The sequence below is a fragment of the Neophocaena asiaeorientalis genome, unplaced genomic scaffold, assembly GCF_003031525.2.
Source record: "Neophocaena asiaeorientalis asiaeorientalis breed wild unplaced genomic scaffold, Neophocaena_asiaeorientalis_V1.1 scaffold540, whole genome shotgun sequence".
NCBI classification, from domain to species: Eukaryota; Metazoa; Chordata; class Mammalia; order Artiodactyla; family Phocoenidae; genus Neophocaena; species Neophocaena asiaeorientalis.
The window spans coordinates 4,707,329-4,730,303 of NW_020172141.1; the positions used below are offsets into that span (position 1 = coordinate 4,707,329).

A 22,975-nucleotide genomic window follows, 5' to 3' on the forward strand; every position below is an offset into this window, starting at 1 on the left:
ACATATGAGTGATGTCACACGGTATTTGTTTTTCTCTTTCTAACTTCACTTAGTATGATAATCTCTAGGTCCATCCATGTTGCTGCAAATGGCATTATTTCATTCTTTTTTATGGCTAATACTCCATTGTATATATGTACCACATCCTCTTTATCCATTCATCTGTCGATGGACATTTAGGTTGCTTCCATGTCTTGGCTATTGTGAATAGTGCCATTATGAACATTGGGGTGCATGTGTCTTTTCAAATTAGAGGGTTTTTTTTCTGGATATATGCCCAGGAGTGGGACTGCTGGATCATACGGAACTCTTGATATTGCTTTAATTTTTAATGTTTGGGAATCTGGTGGCTGCCTAACTGTTTGCTTGTCCTGATTGTAAAAGTAATGCATAATTTTTTTCCCAGTAAATACAGGGAAGTATAGAGAAGTAAAAACTATCTGTAATACCATCACTCAGAAGTATCCTCTGCTAACGTGCTGTATACTTTCAGACTTTTTTCTTATATGTACTTACGGTTTGGTTCCCAAATTCTGGGCCAAGGTGCTATGGGGATAGCAGTGAATCCACAGGCACATTTCAGAGTATTTTAAAATTTCAAGGGAAACAGAATGAGGCTTAATGCCTGTTACACACCACGCAAGCTATCACCTGAAGGCGTTTCACAGCTCTAACATTAGAACGCATGTATTTTTTTAATGATGTCGTCATATCTTTGCAAAACTTATCTCAGCAGTTGCTGTGATAAAAAGTTGTGTGAAAGTCAGTGTGAAAAACGCAGTGAGGGTAGCAGCGTCCAACCTGACCTCAGGGCCTGAGAAGTTGTTCAGTGCCCAGCAGGTGCAGGCGTCCACTTAAGAATGAGACAAAAAAGACTATTATTTTTTTCCATTTATGTGTATTATTTTTAAAATAGCTACTAAATTGTTAGGCTGTGAGTGACTGTCAACGTAACTAATTAATGAATACGTATGTCTTTTGGCCACAGGGCGCCATGAAAAACATACTGCTAAGGCACTAACGGTGCCATTAACCAGGACAGTTTGGGAACCTCTCTGTCATACACACTTTTAAAAAAAGGAATCTGAGATCACACTGTGACAGTCTGGCTTTCAGAGTGTCCAGGGACCTTCTCCAGGCTGTGAGCCCCTGCTGGGGGTCAGCGGAAGTAGAGGTGTCTGGTGGGGTCCTTGTCTCTGCTGCCCTGAAAAGTTCTTGAATATTTCATGGCCTTAGTGCGTGAAGGGGCCACTTCTTTGTAAAGAAATAACTTACTGTTGTTTTGTAAAAATGACATTAGTCGTTAGTTTTAAAAATTTAAGTAATACGGAATTATACAAAGCAAAGAGGAATAAAATAATTCCAGATTCCTCCTCTCAGAGATAACATTACTTGTGACATTTGGTGGATGTCATTCCAGATCTCTCTCATACGTACATACACGTGAGGACAGAAAGTAAATAAGCTGATAGCAATGGGATTATCTGTAGTACTATTTTTAATGCAATTAAATTTACTCTTAAATTCAATTTAAGACTAAAGTGAAACTGAACTGCTGAATTTCAAGTGAGGTTTCATAATGAGACAGTATTTAATTTAAATATCTTAGTGTGAAAAAAGAGTTATTTAAAAAAAGAAGTTGAAGGGGCTTCCCTGGTGGTGCAGTGGTTGAGAGTCTGCCTGCCGGTGCAGGGGACACGGGTTCGTGCCCTGGTCCGGGAAGATGCCACATGCCGCGGAGCGGCTGGGCCTGTGCGTTCGGAGCCTGTGCTCCGCAGTGGGAGAGGCCGCAGCAGTGAGAGGCCTGTGTACCGGGAGGGGGCGGGGAGTTGAAGCTTGTTTAGACCCCACCTTTCAACCTTCCATAGGATTTACTGATATGAAAACATAATTTATGCTTTATCCCACCTCTGCATTCCCTGCCTCCTGATTTTTTAAAAAACATTATCTTTACATTTACCTTCTGTTCTGTGATCACAAGTCACATTGTTCTTAAGACTTACTTCCTTATTTCCATATTGCTGGTCCTTCTACCAGAGTCCAATTCCTGAATTACTTTGATTGCAAGCAGTTTTTTTTTTTTTTTTTAATAGCCAGGGGTGCTATATCTGCTGAGGTGTTACATGCTTGAGGATATTTATGTGTTTGTTGGCTTTATTGAGCATCTGAGGGACAGATGGTCCTGGGTCACATTTTTCTTGCTTCAGAACTTTATAGACATTGCTGTAGTGTCCGCCAGAAACGGAAATTCATGCAGCTATGTAGAAGAAATTGTGAAGCCACCTGATTTTCTTTCCTGCTTTGTAGGTGATTTGCTCCTTCTTCCTAAAGATCTAGACATTACTTGTCATCCGAGAACAGAATTGTCATCAGGCTCTTAGTATTGCTTTTTGTTCGTTTTTTAGGTACAGAGTACCCATTAAAGTGTCAGACTTCATGCTATTACTTGTTTGAATACTACTTCTGTTCCTTTGTCCAAGAACAGCAGTACATATTGATATATTAGCATTAATTTTTCTGCCTTTCAGCCTTTCTGTTGTGCTACTATATAGCATAAAAGTCGTCATTTTCATGTAGATTTCACTGGCATTAAGTACATTCACGCTGTTGTTCAGCTGTCACCACTGTCCATTTCCAGGTCCTTTTCATCATCCCAAAGAGAAACCCTGTGCCCATCAAATAATAACTCCCCCCCACCCCACCCCCCAGTCCCTGTCTCTATGAATCTCCCTAGCCAGGTACCTCATGTAAGGGGACTCCTACAGTTCTTGTCCTCTTGCGTCTGGCTTATGTCACTTAGCATAATGTTCTTGAGATTCAGCCCTGTGGTAGCATGGGTCAGAATTTCACTCTTTTTATAGCTCAATCATATTCCTTTGTATACATAGAAATCCATACATCTGTGATGGACACTTGGGTTGTTTCCATCACCTATCGTGAGTGATGCTGTGACGAACACTGGCGTACAAGCATCTGTTTGAGTCCCTGCTTTTAATTCCTTTGGGTGTAACCTAGTGGTGGAATTGCTGGATCGTACCGTAGCTCTAAGCTTTTGAGGAACCGCCGAACTATTTTTCACAGTAGCTTGCACCACTTTACATTCTTACCAGCAATGCACAAGGGCTCCAGATTTCTCCACACCCTCACCAACACTTAAGATTCTTTTACTGTGTGATTATAGGCATCATGATAGGTGTGAGGTGCGATCTCATTGTGGTTTTCATGCGCATTTCCTAAACGGCTAATGATGTGGAGCATCTTTTCTTGTGCTTATTGGCTATTTGTGGCTGGCCTGGGGACCCCACCCGCGGCTGGCATCTGAAGGGCAGTCTTTTGGGAGACGCGGTTCTTTAACTTGTGGGACCTGATGTCGACTCCAGTCGGTCAGTGGCAGACTTGAGCTGAGTTGTGAACACCCAGTTGGTGTCAGATCAGTCCTTCCTTCAAATCCCCCGGCTTTCTTCTGCCTGCCCCAATCTGCCGCAGAACCCCTGCAGTGACATGTTCGTGTCAGGTTTCGTATTATTCAGCTCCAGGATTTCTGTCTGGTTCCTGTACTTCCTCTCTTTGTTGAGCTCGTGCTCCTAGTTCCTTTACTTCTGGTCTCCGTCTGGGCCTGTTCATTCGGGGATAGTGTCTGCTAATCTTTTCTTCCTGGTAAGTGGCCATACATTCTTGATTCTTTGCATGCACAGTAATTTTGTACTGAAAAACTGGGCATTTTGAATCTTATCATCTCATTAAACAGTTTTTGGCCGTCTTGAATAATGCTGCTAGGAACATTCCTGTAGAAGTTGCTGTGTGGACGTGTCTTCAGGTCTTTGGGTATAGACCCAGGCGTACAGCTGCTGAGTCAGGCGGTAACTCCGTGTTTCTCTTTTTCTGGAACTGTGTAATTGTTCCACAGTGGCAGCACCGTCTGACATTCCTCCCGGTCATGTATGAGGGTTGCAGATTCTCCGCATCTACGCCGGTGCTTGTATCTGTGTTTATGACAGCCACTTAGCGCATGTGGAGTGGTATCTCCCTGGGGTTTTCCTTTGTATTTGTCTAATGGCCAAGATGTTAAGCATCTTTTCATGTGTTTATTGGCAATTTGTACATCATCTCTGGAGAAATGTCAGTGCAGATCGTGTGCCCATTTTACAAACGGACTATTTTGTAGAGAAGTTTCAGGTTTAGGGTTTGATGCTCATGACGTGACTCATGGCAGGGGGCACCTGCGTAGCTTCAGGAGGGCGGCTGGTCATCAGAAAGACCACCTGAGCGCCATCACCCCTGTACTTGACCCTGTGCATCTCTTCCACGTGGCTCTTCCTGAGTTGTATCCTTTATAACAAACAAGTAATCCCATGGGAAGTGTTTTCCTGAGTCCCTGTAAGCTGTTCTAGCAAACTACTGAACAAGGAGAGGGTCACAAGAACCCCAGTTTATAGACAGTCAGTCAGAAGTGTGGGTGGCAGTCTCATGGGACTGAGCCCTTAACCCATGGGGTCTGACACGGTTAGTGTCACAGTTGAACGGAATCACTGCACATCCTGCATGGGGTTGGAGGATTTGGAGAATCGGTTGTTGGCGTGAAAAGCGCCCCCGTTCGGTGGCAGAACAGAAATGACTCGTGCTGCTCTGTTTTTTGAGGACAGGTGATGACCTCCAAGCTCCTTAACAAGTCACACTGGAAAGAGTCTTAATTTTTTTTCTGACAGTGTGGCAGTGGATTTTTAGATATGACAACAAAAATGAAAGCAACAGAAAAGATAGATAAATTGGGCTTCATCAAAATTAAAAACTTTTTGTTCATAGAGCAGACACTATTGAGAAAGTGAAAAGATGGGCTACAGAATTGGGGGTGGAGAATACTGCAAGCCACCCATCTGATAAGGACCCAGCATCCAGAGTGTATTACAGACTCTTGCAACAAACAACTCAATGTACACATGGGCACATTCTCCAAAAAAGATACACAGATGGCCAGTAGACCTATGCAGTGATGATGTCATTGGTGTGCATTAGAACTGCAAACTAAAATGACAGACACTTCACACCCAGATGGCATAATAATTAAAAAAAAAAACCAGAAAATGCTACTGAATTATACACTTTAAAAGGTTAATTTTATATATATGAATTTCACCTCAAAACTTTCCTGGGTGTTTCATCCCACAGCACCCTATTTTGTAGCATGGTGACAGTATTTGGTGCTCTCCCTGAACCTTGCAGCTGCTGTCTCCTCTGACTGGTCTGTACCAGCTCTGCCCACTTGCCTCCCCAGGGCAGCAGGGGAGATGGCCCAGGGGAACACTGCTCTCCAGGTCATCGAGTGGGCTTTGTGTTGGGGAAGCCCAATGTCAGTCATTCCTTTTAGGATTTCCTATCTGGGTTGGTCCAGTTTGCTATAAAAGGCTCTGAAACTCTCCATCGAGAGGTACAGCCACACCTGCTGGCATCTGGGGGCTGAGCTGCAGGAGAGAATAAGCTACAAGTTATCATATAGGTAGAAATAGTACGAGCTCACATTTTAAAGTGTTTATTTTATAAAAGCTTACACGGGGGCTTCCCTGGTGGCGCAGTGGTTGAGAGTCCGCCTGCCGATGCAGGGGACGTGGGTTCGTGCCCCGGTCCGGGAGGATCCCACATGCCGCGGAGCGGCTGGGCCCGTGAGCCATGGCTGCTGAGCCTGTGCTCCGCAACGGGAGAGGCCCGCGTACCGCAAAAAAAAAAAAAAAAGCTTACACGGCACTACCTGGGACTGGACTAGACGGCACTTCGTACAAACTCACCAACAAGACTGAACACGTCAACAAGACTGAACACGTAACAGAGAAACAAAAAGACAACGTGACCGGCGGTTAATGTTAGAAGACCTGCTTTCCTGGAAGACAAAAGCTATTGACAGCATAAAGAACACTTCAAGCCGGGAAAACCAAATTTACAGATTTAAAAACCATGATAGAGTTAACGGTTGGGAGAAAAGTTCATTTAAAATTATAACTCTTTTCTTAATCTTCAGTAAGCAGTAAGAAAGATCGTGCAAACTCTCAGAATAACTAAGCACACATCACTGGTATCCTCTCCACACTTAGTTGAGAGCGAAACCACTGTCCCGGTGACCAGGGTCACTTCCCATGCTTCCTGTGTGGCATGTCGTTGTTTGTGGGCTGGGGTGATTCCGTTTCAGCCACGGTCAGTGAAAACTCTTATTAAAATTCCTGCTACCAGGACAGCAAAAGCTAAAACTACAGCCGCCCCGCGATACAAAATCAGCTGGGCCCCCGTCAAGACCTCCCCGATGGTGGCCACCCCACACGAGCTGTTCTCCACCAGCTGCATGGTCTGGCTCTCAGGTTGGATGACGTCAGGTAGGATCACCCCATCGGCTACCTCTTTGTCTAGGATGGACAGATCTGTTTGCAGAGAACAGTGAGATATTTCCTTACGTGCTAGTCTGAGTAAAGGGCATTCCTGAAGGTGACGTGAGCCTACGTTGTAAATGGTTTTGTTACATGTGGGGTTATTAAGCACGTTCCAGAGGGGAACACAGAGTTGGCCTCCCAGTTAGAAAGGCAGAGACGAGCTGCCCTGTGCGAGGGAGCAGAAGCTCACGCACCGCGTTCCGGGCATGAGAACCGGGAATCAGGACCCTGGAGAACGGGCCCCATAAACTTACCTGTCGTGGTGGGCACGGCCTCTGTCGTCCCTCTCAGCCCGGCTTGAACCTGTGCCTAAACAAAGCATCACAGAGGTAAAGCAGCTGCCGTCACGTGAGGCCAGTTCACTGCTGTTAACCTGTGGTTAAGCTCCCTTGGGAACTACGCCACAGGTGACAGCATCGTGCGCGGTCTTGCTTGGTCCTGAAAATGCCAGTGACGGTAGAACGCCACACTGGAAACCATGCTCTTACCCCAACATCAGCTCGCAAACACGGCATAAAAAGCCACTTGTTGCCATAGTTGCAAACTTAACATGTTTTTCGCACTGTGCCCTTTACTGCTCCTAAATCCCGATAAAAGGAACAAAGTCTAAAGGTAAATGGTACAATCACCTAAGCGGAAGTGTAGGGTCCAACTTAACGTCCTGTACACTTCATTCCCTCCAGCGATCACACTGAAGGGAGGAAGGACATGATACGTCACCGTCACCGTAAGGAAAGGCAGAAGGGCTGCGAATCCTCGAGGGTGGTCAAGACGCAGACTGTGGCTGTTTGCACACCTCAGCCCCTCCTCGCGGCTTTGTCCAGGACACCTCCCCTCGCCGACCTCCCACCCATCTCCTCTCAAACCTGGACACAGTCAGCGGGGCTCACACTTCAACACAGAGACGCCCAGAGGGTCAGGACAGGTTCTGCCCCAAGAACTTCCCTGATCACAGGCACTTAGCAATTTGCATTTCTTAGGAAACCCTGGACCAAAAGATCCTTTTGAAGACGCCTACAACTAGACAACAGATCAGGAAACACTACTGCTTTTCTAAGACTACAACACCAAAACAGCAAAATAGTTTCTTAGCTAATTCTCTTTCTTTCTGGCTGAGCCCTGCTTGGTAGATACTAAATTAACTCCATATTAAGAGGAAAACGTGCTGACACAGGATTTCCTTTTGCCCCCAACTCTCACGTTGGATGCATTTCACTAAACAAAGTGCGTCGTGCTGCCAATGGATTTCTCACCATTTTCACCATGAAAGATTCCTTACCTGCCCTGGGATCCACAGGGCCCCATCTCTAAGAGGACCCGCCCTCTGTTACCTGCTCTGCCGCTCTGTTCCAGTTTATCCTCCAGATGTACACCAAGTAGAAGAGGGTTTGAAAGAAGACACAGGCCGTCAATCCGGACCAGAGACCTGTGGGTGGGAAACAGGTATCCTGTTCAGATTTTCTGCAGTCCCCCTCCTGGCATCATTAACATTCTCCCGTAACTACTGTATCCATAGCGTAACCCGCAGCTTACGCTAAAATTTTAGATAATTATGGACCAGGATCAGACTCAAGCTTACCACTGACCAGGTTTGATTCCAACTCCAGTGGGAACCCGCTGGAAGGCTTTAGATGGGTGTGTGCATGTACCTGGGAGACCTGATGTTTCTAGAAGCCCACTCTGAGAACCCTCTCTCCAACTGCTGCGTACAAGAGATGACTGAGAAACATTATAAACAATGCCTGTCTCCTTGTGAGAAGAAGCTATTTAAATCACTTAAATATCACTGCGTAACAAACTGGATATAAAATACCCATTCACATATGAATAACTGCACTACAAAGCCAGCTGTCTAGGCTTGAGTTGGAACCCAGCATAAACTGGGAATTAGTCTGCTAACCTGTTCACATGTCTGGGGCCCCACGTTGGCAAGGGCTCACTGAGGCTGGGCCTCCCGTGGACTCCCGGCCATTTCACTGGAATAACCTCTCGAGTTGAGAAGCAGATGGACGGACAGTTTACACCCTTTGATGGACTGATTCCATTCCTAGGAACCCATCCTAAGGAGAGACTCGGGAATGTCGTTAATTCATACACCCGGGATGCTCGTCACAATGTTATTTAAAAGAGGAGCAACTTACAGCATCACTAATTATTAGAGAATTGCTGATCAAAACTACAATGTGCTTCCACCTCACACTGGTCAGAACGGCCATCATTAAAACGTCTACAAATAAATGCTGGCGAGGGTGCAGGAAAAGGGAACCCTCCTACGCTGTTGGTGGGAATGTAAGTTGGTGCAGCCACCATGGAAAACAGTAAGGAGAGTCCTCAGAAAACTAAAAACAGAGTTGCTACGTGATCCAGCAATGCCACTCCTGGGCATATACCCAGACAAAACTATAATTCAAAAAGACACACGCACCCCAATGTTCACAGCAGCACTATTCACGACAGCCAAGACATGGAAACAACCTAAATGTCCATCAACAGAGGAACGGATAAAGACGTGGTACGTACACACAATGGAATACTCCTCAGCCATAAGAAAGAATGAAGTAATGCCATTTGCAGCTACATGGATGGACCTAGAGATGATCATACTAAGTGAAGTCAGTCAGAAAGAGAAAGACAAATACTATATCACTTACATGTGGAATCTAAAATATGACACAAATGAACTCATCCATGAAACACACAGACTCATGGACACCGAGAACAGACTTGTGGTTGCCAAGGTGGGGGGGCGGGCGGGGGAGGGATGGATTGGGAGTTTGGGGCTAGTAGATGTAAAGTACTACACATAGAATGGATAAACAGCAAGGTCCCACTGTATAGCACAGGGAACTATATTCAATATCCCAGAATAAACCATAATGGAAAAGAACATAAAAAGGAATGTATATATATGCATATAACTGAGTCACTTTGCTCTACAGCAGAAATTAACACAACATTGTAAATCAGCAATACTTCAATTAAAAGATAAAAGGGGGGCAATTTAAATGTCCACTATTAGGGAAGCATTAAATAAATGATACAAGGAAATACTAGAGAATTACTAAAAACCATGTCTTTAACATGGGATCGGGGGAAATTACATACTCAGTATAACCCCACTTCTGTGAATAACAGAAAAAATACTGGGAGAAAAATAATTTTACAAGGCTGGAATAAAATACATTGAAATACCTCAGCTTTTATATTTGAGGAGTGAACTAGAGGTAATTTTAATTTTCATCGTTATATTTTTATGTATTTTCACAATATTTCCATGCTGTTAATGTATAATTAACAGTTTAAAAGTGTTATTTAACAAAGCTGAGCACCTGCTAAATAAGTCCAATAGCGAGAAGCACTTTTATGGACAAAAAGCGAGATATGACGTGTTCCTATTCTAAAGAGCTCAGTGTCTAGTAGAGGAGAGGTTTTTAGGTTTTTTGCTTTTTTAAAGGAAAGCTGAATTGTGAAACCCCAGCAGCTCATAAGGCAGAGGCTCTGGCTCTTTGGTTAAACGGTATTTCCCTGGTGTCGACGACGGTGCTTGGTAGGGATGAGACCGTAATAAATACTTGGCAGTTCTGTGTCCCAAACAGAGAAGGGTGAAATCCTGCTTGACGCTGATCAAACACCCCACAGGCTCCCAGCCTGAACTGGCCATCAAGAGAGACATGACACTGAGGACAGTTACTCATTAAGCCATCACGTGACAACATTTCCAAAAAGTCAGGATAAGAAACTAAGCACCTCTGTTTGTGTGGACACAGAAGGCTCTCACGACAGCTGCGGGATTAAAATTTCACAGAGCAATGGAGACAGATTCAAAATTGTTTACACGGTGAAAATGTACTGGTTGACACAGAACAAAAGGAGCTACTTGAATACATGCTACAGCATTGGGTCAGTCCTCGAATCAGACTACTTTCTGCAGAAAACACAGCTCATCGTTACTAAGGAAATCCACAGAAATTGCAGATGTGGATACAGATGCAGAACGCACATACAACAACTTACCCCAAAAGCACATGACAGATGGTTCTGCACAATTCTATACAGTTAGAATCTTGATAAAATGGATAGATTTCTGAAAATATGTGTAATTTGCCAAAGCTGACCCCCCCCGCAAAAGATATAAAGTCTAAGCAAACTGATTTCAGAGAAGAAATTGTGAACGCTGTAACAAAGTCCTCCAAAATGCCTGACATGACAGTTTCATAGAATTTAACCAAACCATTATAATAATAATATTCCTACACTACGTAAATTGTTCCAGGGAATACAAAAAGGGAACATTTTAAATTTTCCTTATGTAGTAAGTGTATATTAATACTGTTAATGTCATAACTTTACAAAGATTACACAAAGAAGTGAAACTACTGACCAGTCTTATAACTACCATTTCAAAATTCTTAAATACAATATTAGTAGAATCCAGCAGCTCACTAAAAGAGTAGCACATAATAATCAGGATTGTTCAACATGAAGAAATCAAATAATATCATTTATCACTGTAAGAAATCTAAGGAGAAAATTTATAGGATCATCTCAACAGGCACTAAAAACTTAATTTTTAATTAAAAGTATTAATGGGATTGTTTCTTTATACTAACAATTGTATTGCACTTCTGTATACTAACAACGAACTACAGCAAGAGAAATTAAGGCAACAATCCCATTTACCATTGCACCAAAAAGAATAAAATATCTAGGGATAAACCTACAGGTAAAAAGACCTGTACTCGGAAAACTATAAGACACTGATGAAAGAAATTGAAGACAACACAAATAGATGGAAAGATATACTGTGTTCTTGGATTGGAATAATTAATATTGTTAAATGACCATCTTACCCAACACAATCTATAGGTTCAATGCAATCCCTGTCAAAATACCAATGGTATTTTTCCCAGAACTAGAACCAATAACTTTAAAATATGCATGGAAAAACACAAAAGAATAGCCAAAACAATCTTGAGAAAGAAGAACAGAGCTGGAGGAATCACATTCCCTGACTTCAAACTATACTAGAAAGCTACAGTAATCCAAACAGTACCGTACTAGCACAAAAACAGACACATAGATCAATGGAAGAGAACACAGAGCCCAGAAGTAAACCCACACACTGTCAATTAATTTATGACAAAGAGGCAAGAATATACAACAGAGAAGAGACAGTCTCTTCAATAAATTGTGCTGGGAGAACTGGACAGCTACATGTAAAATGATGAAATTAGAACATTCTCTAACATCATATACAAAAATAAACTCAAAATGGATTAAAGACCTAAATGTAAAACCAGATATCATGAAACTCCTAGAGGAAAACGTAGACAGAACACTGTTTGACATAAATCCTAGCAATTTTTTTTGATCCATCTCCTAAAACAAAGGAAATAAAAGCAAAAATAAACAAATGATGCCTGATAAAACGTAAAATCTTTTGCACAGCAAAGGAAAATCTTTTGCACATCAACAAAAAGTGAAGAAAACCTACTGAATGGGAGAAAGTGTTTGTAAATGATATATGATCAATACAGGGTTAGCATCCAATGTATATAAATAGCTCATACAACTCAACATCAAAAAAGAAAACCCAATTAAAAAAATGGGCGGAACTGAATAGAAATTATTCCAAAGAGGACATGCAGGTGGCCAATAGGCACAGGAAAATATTCTCAATATCACTAATCATCAGTGAAAAGAAATCAAAACCACAACGATATCATCTCACACCTGTCAGAATGGCCATCATCAAAAAGAAGACAAATAACAAGTGTTGGCAAGGATGTGGAGAAAAGGGAACCCTCGTGCACTGTTGGTGGGCATGTAAGTCGGTGCAGCCACTATGGAGAACAGTATGGAGGTTCCTCAGAAAACTAAAAATAGAACTATCCTATGATCCAGCAATTCCACTCCTGGGTATATATTCAAAAAAACCAAAAACATTATTTCGATAAGGTACATGCACCCCAATGTTCACAGCAGCATTATTTACAATTGCCAAGATATGGAAGCACCTGTTTATCAACAGATGAATGGATAAAGAAGATTATGGTAGATAAGTATTCCACTGGAGATGAGCCATAAAAAATGAAATTTTTCCATCTGCAGGAACATGGATAGACTTGAAGGGCATTATGCTAAGTGAAATAAGTCAGAGAAAGACAAATACTGTATGATCTCACTTATATGTGGAATCTAAAAAAAATACAACGAACTAGTGAATATAACAAAAGAGAAGCAGACTCACAGATACAGAGAACAAACTAGTGTACCAGTGGGGAGAGAGAAGCAGGGAGGGGCAAGATAGAGGTAGACGATTAAGAGGTACAAACTATTATGTATAAAATAAGCCACAAGGATATATTGTACAACACAGGCAATATAGCAGATATTTTATAATAACTATAAATGGAGGATAACCTTTAAAAACTGTGAGTCCCTGTATTGTACACCTGTAACATATAATATTATACGTCAGCTATACCTCAGGTAAAAAACTTTAAATTAAGAAATAAAAATTTAGGACTTCCCTGGTGGCACAATGGTTAAAGAATCCACCTGCCAATGCAGGGGACACGAGTTCAAGCCCTGGTCCAGGAAGATCCCACATGCCACGGAGCAACTACGACCCAGCAATCCCACTACTGAGCATATACCCTGAGAAGACCATAATTCAAAAAAGAGTCATGTACCAAAATGTTCATTGCAGCTCTATTTACAGTAGCCAGGACATGGAAGCAACCTAAGTGTCCATCGACAGATGAATGGATAAAGAAGGTGTGGCACATATATACAATGGAATATTACTCAGCCATAAAAGGAAATGAAATTGAGTTATTTGTAGTGAGGTGGATGGACCTAGAGACTGTCATACAGAGTGAAGTAAGTCAGAAAGAGAAAAACAAATACCGTATGATAACACATATATATGTAATCTAAAAAAAAGAAAATGGTCAGAAGAACCTAGGGTCAAGACGGGAATAAAAATGCAGACCTACTAGAGAATGGACTTGAGGATATGGGGAGGGGGAAGGGTAAGCTGGGACAAAGTGAGAGAATGACATGGACGTATATACACTACCAAACGTAAAATAGATAGCTAGTGGGAAGCAGCTGCATAGCACAGGGAGATCAGCTCAGTGCTTTGTGACCACCTAGAGGAGTGGGATAGAGAGGGTGGGAGGGAGGGAGACGCAAGAGGGAAGACATATGGGGACATATGTATATGTATGACTGATTCACTTTGTTATAAAGCAGAAACTGACACATCATTGTAAAGCAATTATACTCTAATAAAGATGTTAAAAAAAAAAGTACTAGAGGAGAATATAGAAAAAAACGTTAAAATCCTATTGTAGCAGTTCTTGCCGGAACAAGAAAAAGGCAAAAACACTAGAAAGGAAGGAGTAGAACTGTTTCTATTCACATGACATGCAATTACATTTGACAAAACTCTCAACCATTTTTGTTGGGAACTTTCAGTAAAGCAGACTCCATGGATACTTCCTGAACGTGATTTAAGAAGACATGCACACGTTTGTTGATGTATGTGTGTTTACATTGTGTGTATTTATGTATGTCAGCCCCCAATCCAGCATGCTATTTAGTAGAGAAACATCAGAAGCACAATCTCTGAGGTCCTGAACAAGACAAGCATTTCCACGAATACCATGACAATTTATTGTTCTACTAGAGGCTTTAGGCAGGAAAAAGAAATCAGTGGTGTAACATCTGATAAGGAGAATATAAAGCTATTTGTACACGATATGACTGTATACCTGGAAAACCCGTGAGAACCAACTGAATACTACTCAAATAAGAGGAATTCAGAATTTTAACAAGCTACAAAATTCACAGACAGTAATTAACAGCCCTCGGATATACCAACAACCACCACTTAGATTACAGGATGGAAGGGAAGGCCTTGTCTACAGTGGCCACAAAAGGATAGAATGGGGATAACCTTAACAAGAAATTAGCAAAAGCTTTACAAGGAAAATGATAAAAAACTATACTGAGCAGAGGCTGACATTTCCAAAATGTTCGTCCAGTATTTGAACATAAAAGCTGAGGGTGGGACTTCCCTGGTGGTCCAGGGATTAAGACTCCATGCTCCCAATGTAGGGGGCCCGGGTTCAATCCCTGGTCAGGGAACCAGATCCCACATGCCGCAACTAAACGGCCCGCATGCCGCCAAGAAGACACGGCGCAACCAAATAATTTTTTTTTTTTTTTTAAAAAGCTGAGGGTGTCAGAGGAGCACCCATTTTATAAGAACACAGATGGCCTCCAGGCCATAGACCACCAGGCAGGTGGAATTCAGAGTTGGCTCCCGAGTCTTTTGGCAACAGTGCGTTTATTCTCTGCAGACAGAGGTCTACTGGTCCTATCTTGAGATGAAACCCAGGAGGGAAGAATTTCCCTGAGGAAAAAACAAGGTGTCTGGAAAACAGAATCTGCCTCAAATACGTCCCCTCACTGACCCCCAACAACAGGAAACCGGATGCTGAGTGGGACCCCCCCTTAATTAGCATAACAAAGAGCACCTGAGTGGGTGCAGAGTTTGCTGGAGATGATGAACGCTCAGATAAATGCACAGCCATCACACACTCTCAACTCCTCTCCCCTGAAAGTGTGATAAACCCCACTTTCTACAAGAAGAGAGAGATTACAGAGTCGGAGCTGGTGAGACTTGGTAGCGTGACTGGGGCCAGGCTCTTGACCAGGGGACTGAACCAGGAAGGGGCCAGAAACCAGAGGCGATGGTGTGACCGACAAGGAACACCCGGGCAGCCAGGAGCTCAGGCTCCAAGTCAGGCCCCAAGATGACAGCTGAGAGCCCTGGGCCTTCCAGGGAGGAGAGTGGGGACAGGTCAGCAAGAGGAACCTCGGGCAAGGCCTACATCCCAAGAGTGCAATATGGAAAGGGTGCCAAAGGACAAAGAGGAATAAAACCCAAGAGCCTGGGGTGAGCTCACAACAAACGGGGATCCAGCCTGTTTATCTTTACATTCCCCAGATTCCAGCACCACCCAGGGTCAACACATACAGGTGCTCAGTGAATCTTCAGGATGAATGCGGAAATCATAACCCTCAGACATGCATCACAGTAAAAGAAAGGCTCTGGGGGCATCTGGGTTCAAATCCTGTCTCGTCACCTACTGTCTGTGGGACACATTACTTCACCTGTTCAGACTTTAGTTTCTCCAAGTGTAAAACGGAGCTAACAGGAGATCGCATCTGATGTCATAAATTTGAGCAGCATAATTTACATAAACAGCGTATTTCTGCAAAAGCCCTTCATGAAAATGATCTTACATCCTGTAAACTATAGCTTTACATTATTTTTTAATTAAAAATAAAACTGCTCTGTAATGACATATATGGGAGTAGTGGACATATGTATAACTGATTCACTTTGCTGTGCACCTGAAACCAACACGACATTGTAAATCAACTATACTCCAATAAAAACTAATTAAAAAAAATAAATAATAAAAGTACTGCAGGAGAATATAGAAAAATGTTAAAACCCTATTGTAGAATAAGGCAAGAAAAAGAACTAAAAAGGCATTACAATTGGAAAAGGAGTAAAACTATTTATATATGATGTGACCCTGTATACAGAAAATTCTAAAGAATTCATAACACACAAAAATGCTAGTGCTAATCAATGAATTCTTATAAGATCAACACACAAAAATCAGCCGTGTTTCAATACACCAGCAAAGAACAATCTGAAAAAGAAATTAAGAAAATAATTCCATTTACAGTAGCATCCAAGAGAATCAAATATCTAGGAATAAATTTGACCAAGGAGGTCAAAGACTTGTACAATGAAAACTACAAAACACTGATGCAAGAAATTAAAGACCCAAATAAATGGAAAGACGTTCTGTATTCATGGATTGGAAGACTTGATATTTTTAAGATGGCAGTATTCTCTCCAAAGCAGTCTAACTGGTTTAGTGCAGTCCCGCTAAAAAATTTTTACAAAAATGGAAAAGCTAACCCTCATAGTCATACAGAACTGGAAGGGGCCCTAGATGGGCAAAACAAAAAAACTGGAAAAGAACAAACTTGGAATACTTCACTTTCTAATTTCAAAACTTACTGCACAGGAATCTAAAATACACAAAGGAACAAAATGAACATATCAAGAAACAGAAACAGACTCATGGTTCCCGGCATGCAGGGCAGGGATGGACTGGGAGTCCAGGATTAGCAGATGCAAACTATTATATATAGGATGGATAAAAAAGGCCCTACTGTAGAGCACAGGGAACTGTGTTCAGTATCCTGGGATAAACCATAATGGAAAAGAATATGAAAAAATGTCTATATGTGTATAACTGAGTCACTGCTGTACAGCAGAAATGAACACAACATTGTAAATCAACTGTACTTCAATAAAAATTTTTAAAAACTTGTATAAAATAGATAACTAATAAGAACCTACTGTATAAAAAAATAAATAAAATTAAATTTAAAAAACAAAAACTTACCGCACAGCTACAGTAATCCAAACAGTGCGGTACTGGCATGAGCTGGACATAGAGACCAATGAAGCAGAACAGAGTCCAGAAATAAACCCACACGTCTCTGGTCCACTGATTTTCAACAAGGGTGTCAAGACCATTCAACAGAGGAAGAATCGTTTTTCAGCAAACTGTGGTCACCTCGTCTAGGTGATTCCAGTCACGTCTCAGGACTAAGCTAATGCATTATGACCTCAGGGAGCTGTTCCAAGCCATCATAGGAGATCACAGCTTTCACAGTACTTAACCCAAATAGAAGAATTGTGTAATTACTTAATCTTGCTCTCATCCTGAGGGCAGGGTCATGTTTATTTTTTTCAAGTCAACATTTCCAGTGTTTTTGTATACCGAATACACAAATTGTTTTCATATACCAAAGGGAGAAAATCATTTTTCCTATTCCACAGGGTCACTTTCCAGACAACTGGTTTGTATCTCAAGCAGTTTATCCCAACAGGACAAGTGAGATGTAACGTAAGTCACCGAGGAATCAGACACATACCTATTATCCCGTGATTAGCAGCAAACATCAGAGATGCTCCAAGGGGAAAACCAAAAACATAATAACCAATGGCATTCAGGAAAGCACCCATCTTTTGTTTTCCTGCACCTCTCAGGACTCCACCAGAGGTGCCCTAAAGAGAGGAAAACCAAAACCAGTGTTGCGGTCATTTAGGTGTCATCATCACATCAGGTCAGAACACAAGCTGGTATTTCACAGCTCTGAATACAGTCACATACCCTATATCAAGACAGGGACCGCACCTTACGTAAGAGATAAAGGAGAACATTTGCCTTCTAAAGTTATGTTAAGGGACTTCCCTGGTGGCACAGTGGATACGACTCTGCGCTCCCAATGCAGGGGGCCTGGGTTCGATCCCTGGTCATGGAACTAGATCCCACATGCATGCTGCAACTAAGAGTTCTTATGCCACAACTAAGGAGCCTGTGAGCTGCAACTAAGACCCCACACAACCAAATAAATAATTTTTTAAAAAGTTAATGTTAAGAATAACTACAGCAGCTTTCATTCAGAAACCTACCAAGTAACAGCATTTAAATCTCTATTTAAAAATAGTTCATGGGCTTCCCTGGTGGTGCAGTGGTTGAGAGTCCGCCGATGCAGGGGACGCGGGTTTGTGCCCCGGTCCAGGAAGATCCCACATGCCGCGGAGCGGCTGGGCCCGTGAGCCACGGCCGCTGAGCCTGCACGTCCACAGCCTGCGCTCCACAGCAGGAGAGGCCACAACAGTGAGAGGCCTGCGTACCGAAAAAAAAAAAAAAAAAAAAAAATAGACACACAAAATCGTGCTGCATATAGTACACAGAGGTAAAATCACTGCAAATACTCACTGCAAGTGCATCAAACAGATGAAAGGGAGCAAAGATGGGCATCACTTGGCTCACAAGGGACACGATATCTCTGTTGGAGAAAGGAGAAAAAGCATCAGTGACCCAAAACTCACAGTTAAGTGTGGCACGAATCACCTGCTGGCTGTACCAACCAGTCAACTCAGTCCACACACTACTTTCCTGTGTGATAAAACGAGGACACGACAAAACCTCACTAACTTCAACGTCACCAGTTAGAATTTAGGTCGAAAGGGACGTGGGCTAGGCTGCCCCAACAGAGCATAATTCTTAAAGTTCTGTCGATGAGTATAAAAATGTGAGGGTTGGTTACAGATGAATTGGTTTGCAGGGCAGAAATAGACACAGATGTAGAGAACAAACGTATGGACACCAAGGGGGGAAAGTGGTGGTGGGGGGTTGCTGTGATAAATTGGGAGACTGGGATTGACATATATACACTAATATGTATAAAATAGATAACTAATAAGAACCTGCTGTAAATTCAAAAAAAAAGTTAGGGTTGGGAAGAAAAAGCAGGTTTCAGCCTGTGAAGGGTAATCTTCCCCTGTGGCTGGGAGTCTTCCTCAGAAATGCAGCTGGAGGCCAGTGTTCAAGGCAGAGAAAACATCTGCCTCCTCAGGGATGCCCTGAGCTCTGGTGGCTGTGCCGGAAGGTCTGTCTGGCGAGGGCCTCACGTGAGGCTCAGGGGCCTTGCAAGGGGCTTGGGGGCCCTGGAGAATGACTCAGCAGAGTGGCGGTGACCGTAGGCCTACACCACGGAGCCAGTGTGGATGCAAAACACAACAGACGGCGGTGCTCCCCCCAGAGCTCTGGCCTCCCTCCCCTCAGCCTGTGGGGAAGACAGTTAGCCAGCAGGTGCCACCAACTCGGGCAGAGCCCGCAGGCAACCCTCTCACCTGAGCAGCGACCTCCTCCGCGGAGCAGACCCGGGACGGCAGCGTCGGCTAACCCTGCACTGTCTCTACTAGTCAAAGTGACAACGTGGTCCTTCCTTAACAAGTATAAACATTAAACCAACATGCACCAAACACTGAAGAAAATCAACAGCGCAAAAAAAAGACCAAAATGACCAGGCAGAAGAGCTGACGCAAAAGGAAACAGAAAGAACGCAAAGAGAGAAGCTTAAAAATTATAATTCCTGTTCTTAGAAATATTCATAACAGTAGGCATTTAAGTAAAAAGCAGTTGGGAAAAGTAACTGGAAATGAAAAATATGAACACTAAAATACCACATTCCACTTAAAGACTGGACAATGAAAGGGACATGGCTAGAGACTAAATTTTAATGGTAAATCTGAGGAAATATCCCAAAACACAGGAAACCACAGAGAAGACACGTCAAATTAATCCATAAATACTATCATTTATCTCAATTTCCTAGAGCTAAAGAAAAATCCACTGCTTGAGACTGAAAGCCTACAAAGTGCCAGGCAGAATAAAAGATTCACCTGCAACTCAGCACGGCCAAGGACAAAAAGAGTATCTGAAAGGGGCTTCCCTGGTGGCGCAGTGGTTGGGAGTCCACCTGCCAGTGCAGGGGACACGGGTTCCAGCCCTGGTCCAGGAAGCCCGCACATGCCACGGAGCAACTAAGCCCGTGTGCCACAACTACTGAGCCCACGTGCCACAACTACTGAAGCCCGCGTGCCTAGAGCCCATGCTCCACAACAAGAGAAGCCACCACAATGCAAAGCCCATGCACCACAACGAAGAGTAGCCCCCACTTGCCACAGCTAGAAGAAGCCCGCGTGCAGCAACAAAGACCCAACGCAGCCAAAAATAAATAAATTTATAGAAGAAAAAAAGAATATCTGAAAGATTTCCAGAAAAATTAAGTTTCTGGGACTGACGGAGAGAGGCAGGCCCGTCGTCTTAACCCCTCCGGGCTGAAGTGCCTTCCCAGGCAGTGCCTGCTGAGTAATTGAAGGAGACATAAACTTTTAAGAAACTCTTCTTTGGGAATTCCCGGGGGGTCCAGTAGTTAGGACTTGGTGCTTTTCACTGCTATGGCCCAGGTTCAATAGCTGGTTGGGGAACTAAGATCTGCAAGCTGTGTGGCCAAAAAAAAAAAAAGAAGAAGAAGAAAGGAAAAAAAAAACCTCTGTTGGGCCATTGGCTGACTGCGGAGATAGCAGGCACCACACATGGCAAGGAACACAGTCTCTGTAAAAACTGGTTTAGAAAAGTCACCAGACGAATGGGAGAACTGCAGACCAGCAATGACAGAAAGCAAGAACAGCACTGCCTGGGGAGGGAGGAGAGCCTGGTTTCCAGAGTTATCACAGTTCAATATTAAAAACGTCCAGTTCTTAACAAAAATTGACAAAGCATACAGAGAAACAGGGAAGCAGGGAAAAGGAGATTGTCACACTGGCAAATATTGTCAGAGCTGACACTTTCAGAACTATGGAAATTAACCAAAGGCTTGCAGTCACTTCGGGAGCCCATATTCAAGAGAAGTGGCTGAATCTTGGTAATGATAGCTCTGTGGTGTCATCCCCTGCTCCCAGCTCAGCAGTAACCTTAAAGTAACAGCCCACACATACTTCCAAGGCTGGAGGAGGAAGAGTGAGTCCAACTCTTTTTAAGTTTCATTCCCAGATTATAGTTACTAATTCACAAAAGGCCACCTGTCTGGTGGCTCCTTAGAAGACCCCCCAAAAGGCTGTCTTTATTTCATCAGGTTCCAACTGCCCAGTGCTAAAGCTGACCTTTAGGAGATTGTCAAAAATATTTACAGGCGGGACTCCCCCGGTGGTGCAGTGGTTAAGAATCCGCCTGCCAATGCAGGGGACACGGGTTCGAGCCCTGGTCTGGGAAGATCCCACATGCCACGGCACAGCCAAGCCCGTGTGCCACAACTACTGAGCCTGCGCTCTAGAGCCCGCGAGCCACAACTACGAAGCCTGCACGCCTAGAGCCCATGCTCCGCAACAAGAGAAGCCACCGCAATGAGAAGCCCACACACCACAACAAAGACCCAACACAGCCAAAAATAAATTTATTTTTTTAAAAAAAAATGTACAGGCAAATGTTCTAGTTGCTGCTTCCTGAGGCAGTGGAAACAGGGCAAACAACACACTAACCAGCCAGCTTGGTAGGAAAGGCTGGGGATGAGGGGTGTGTCAGGGCTCGCTCTGGAAGCTCTGACATGTTACTGGGGATCTAGAAGGCCACACGCACGCCTAGGGCTGCACAGAGGCTCAAGAAAGACCAGGAAGGACCTAAGCTCTCACCTGGGGCTGAACTTGAGACGCCGCATGAACAGGAAGTGAAAGTTAAGGCCAAGCCGTAAACTGCCTGGCTGGGTGTTGAAGGTGAACCTGACGCATGTAGAGAGCCCATCAGCCAAGACCGGGAGATGTCTGGGATGCAGACCGTCCAGTCATTAGCTGACCTCTAAGCTAACGCAGCAGAGACTTCAGTGGCCACACTCAACGAAGAGTACAGACCTTTACCGAAATAGCTCTTAGAAGTCACTAAGCAAACAAGAGCATCGACAACAAGAACCCAGGGGCCGGGGTGAACATGACTTCCAGAATTGCCAACATTATGATATTTTAAAATGTCTAGGTTTCACACAGAGAGCAGACATGCGGTGGCTGTGGGGGAGGGGTGGAGTGGGAGTGTGGGGTTCACAGAGGCAAACTATAGGACGGATAAAAAACAAGGTCCTGCTGTAGAGCACAGGGACCTATAGTCAAATTTTGTAATAACCTGTAAGGGAAAAGAATCTGAAAAAGAATCTATTTATATATGTATAACTGAATCATTTTGCTGTACAGCAGAAATGAACACAACATTGTAAATCAACTAGACGTCCACTAAAAAAAAACCCAAATCTAGTTTTCAAAAAAAATTGTCATGTAAAGAAACAACAAAGTATGGTCCACATACAGGGTGAAAAAGGGAATAAATAAAAATTGTCTCCGAGGAAGCACAGACTTTGGACTCGCTAAAATAGACTTTTAAATCATCTATTTCAAATATATTCAGGGTTAGGGAAAACCATGTCTAAAGAACTAAAGGAAAGTATGAGAATGATGCCTCGCCAAATAGATACTATCAATAAAGAGACAGAAATTATAAAAAATAAAATCCATGGAGTTGAAAAATCCAAAAAATAAAATGAGAAATTCACTAGAGGGCCTCAACAGTAGATCTGAGCAGGCAGAAGGAAGAATCAGTGAACCTTAAGGTAAGCAAATTGCGATTATTTAGACTAAGGAACGGAAAGAAAAAGGAACGAAGAGAAATGAAGACCTGTTGGAACACCATCAAATATGACAACACACACATAATGGGAGTGCCAGAGGTGAGAAAGACAGAAAAAATATTTGAAGGAAGAATGGCTGAATACTTCCCAAATTTGATAAAAGACATGAATCCAAGAGACTCAACAAACTCCAAACAAGATAAACTCAAGGGGGAGACGAGTCATTTGCTGAGAGTGATGGCTGAGGGTGGTACAGTGGGGTCAGTGGTTTGAGGAGCGTGGAGAAGGTCTGATATGGACTGCAGTGACGGACAGTGAGATGGCCAAAGAAAAGCAAGATGGACTTGCTTTTGATGCTGAGGGTCTAACTGTGGCCATAAGCTCCTAGTGGAACCAACATGCCCTCTTCCATGACTTTTCCAAAAGTGATG

General features: G+C 43.1%; 1 protein-coding gene and 1 long non-coding RNA gene across 2 annotated transcripts in view; one reads left to right on the plus strand and one right to left on the minus strand.

The window, feature by feature from the left end:
• Nucleotides 1-22,975, plus strand: part of LOC112405273 (uncharacterized) — a 73,369-nt gene that overhangs the window by 26,524 nt on the left and 23,870 nt on the right. The gene's annotated exons all lie outside the window — the stretch shown is intronic.
• Nucleotides 6,282-22,975, minus strand: part of LOC112405265 (multidrug and toxin extrusion protein 2-like) — a 48,408-nt gene continuing 31,714 nt past the window's right edge. The window contains exons 12-15 of the mRNA XM_024753629.1: nucleotides 18,308-18,377; nucleotides 17,457-17,589; nucleotides 7,745-7,839; nucleotides 6,282-6,722 (exon numbers count right to left, since the gene is read on the minus strand). Of these exons, the coding sequence (XP_024609397.1) occupies nucleotides 6,600-6,722; nucleotides 7,745-7,839; nucleotides 17,457-17,589; nucleotides 18,308-18,377 (421 nt within the window). The 3' untranslated portion in view covers nucleotides 6,282-6,599. The remainder of the gene's footprint in view (nucleotides 6,723-7,744; nucleotides 7,840-17,456; nucleotides 17,590-18,307; nucleotides 18,378-22,975) is intronic.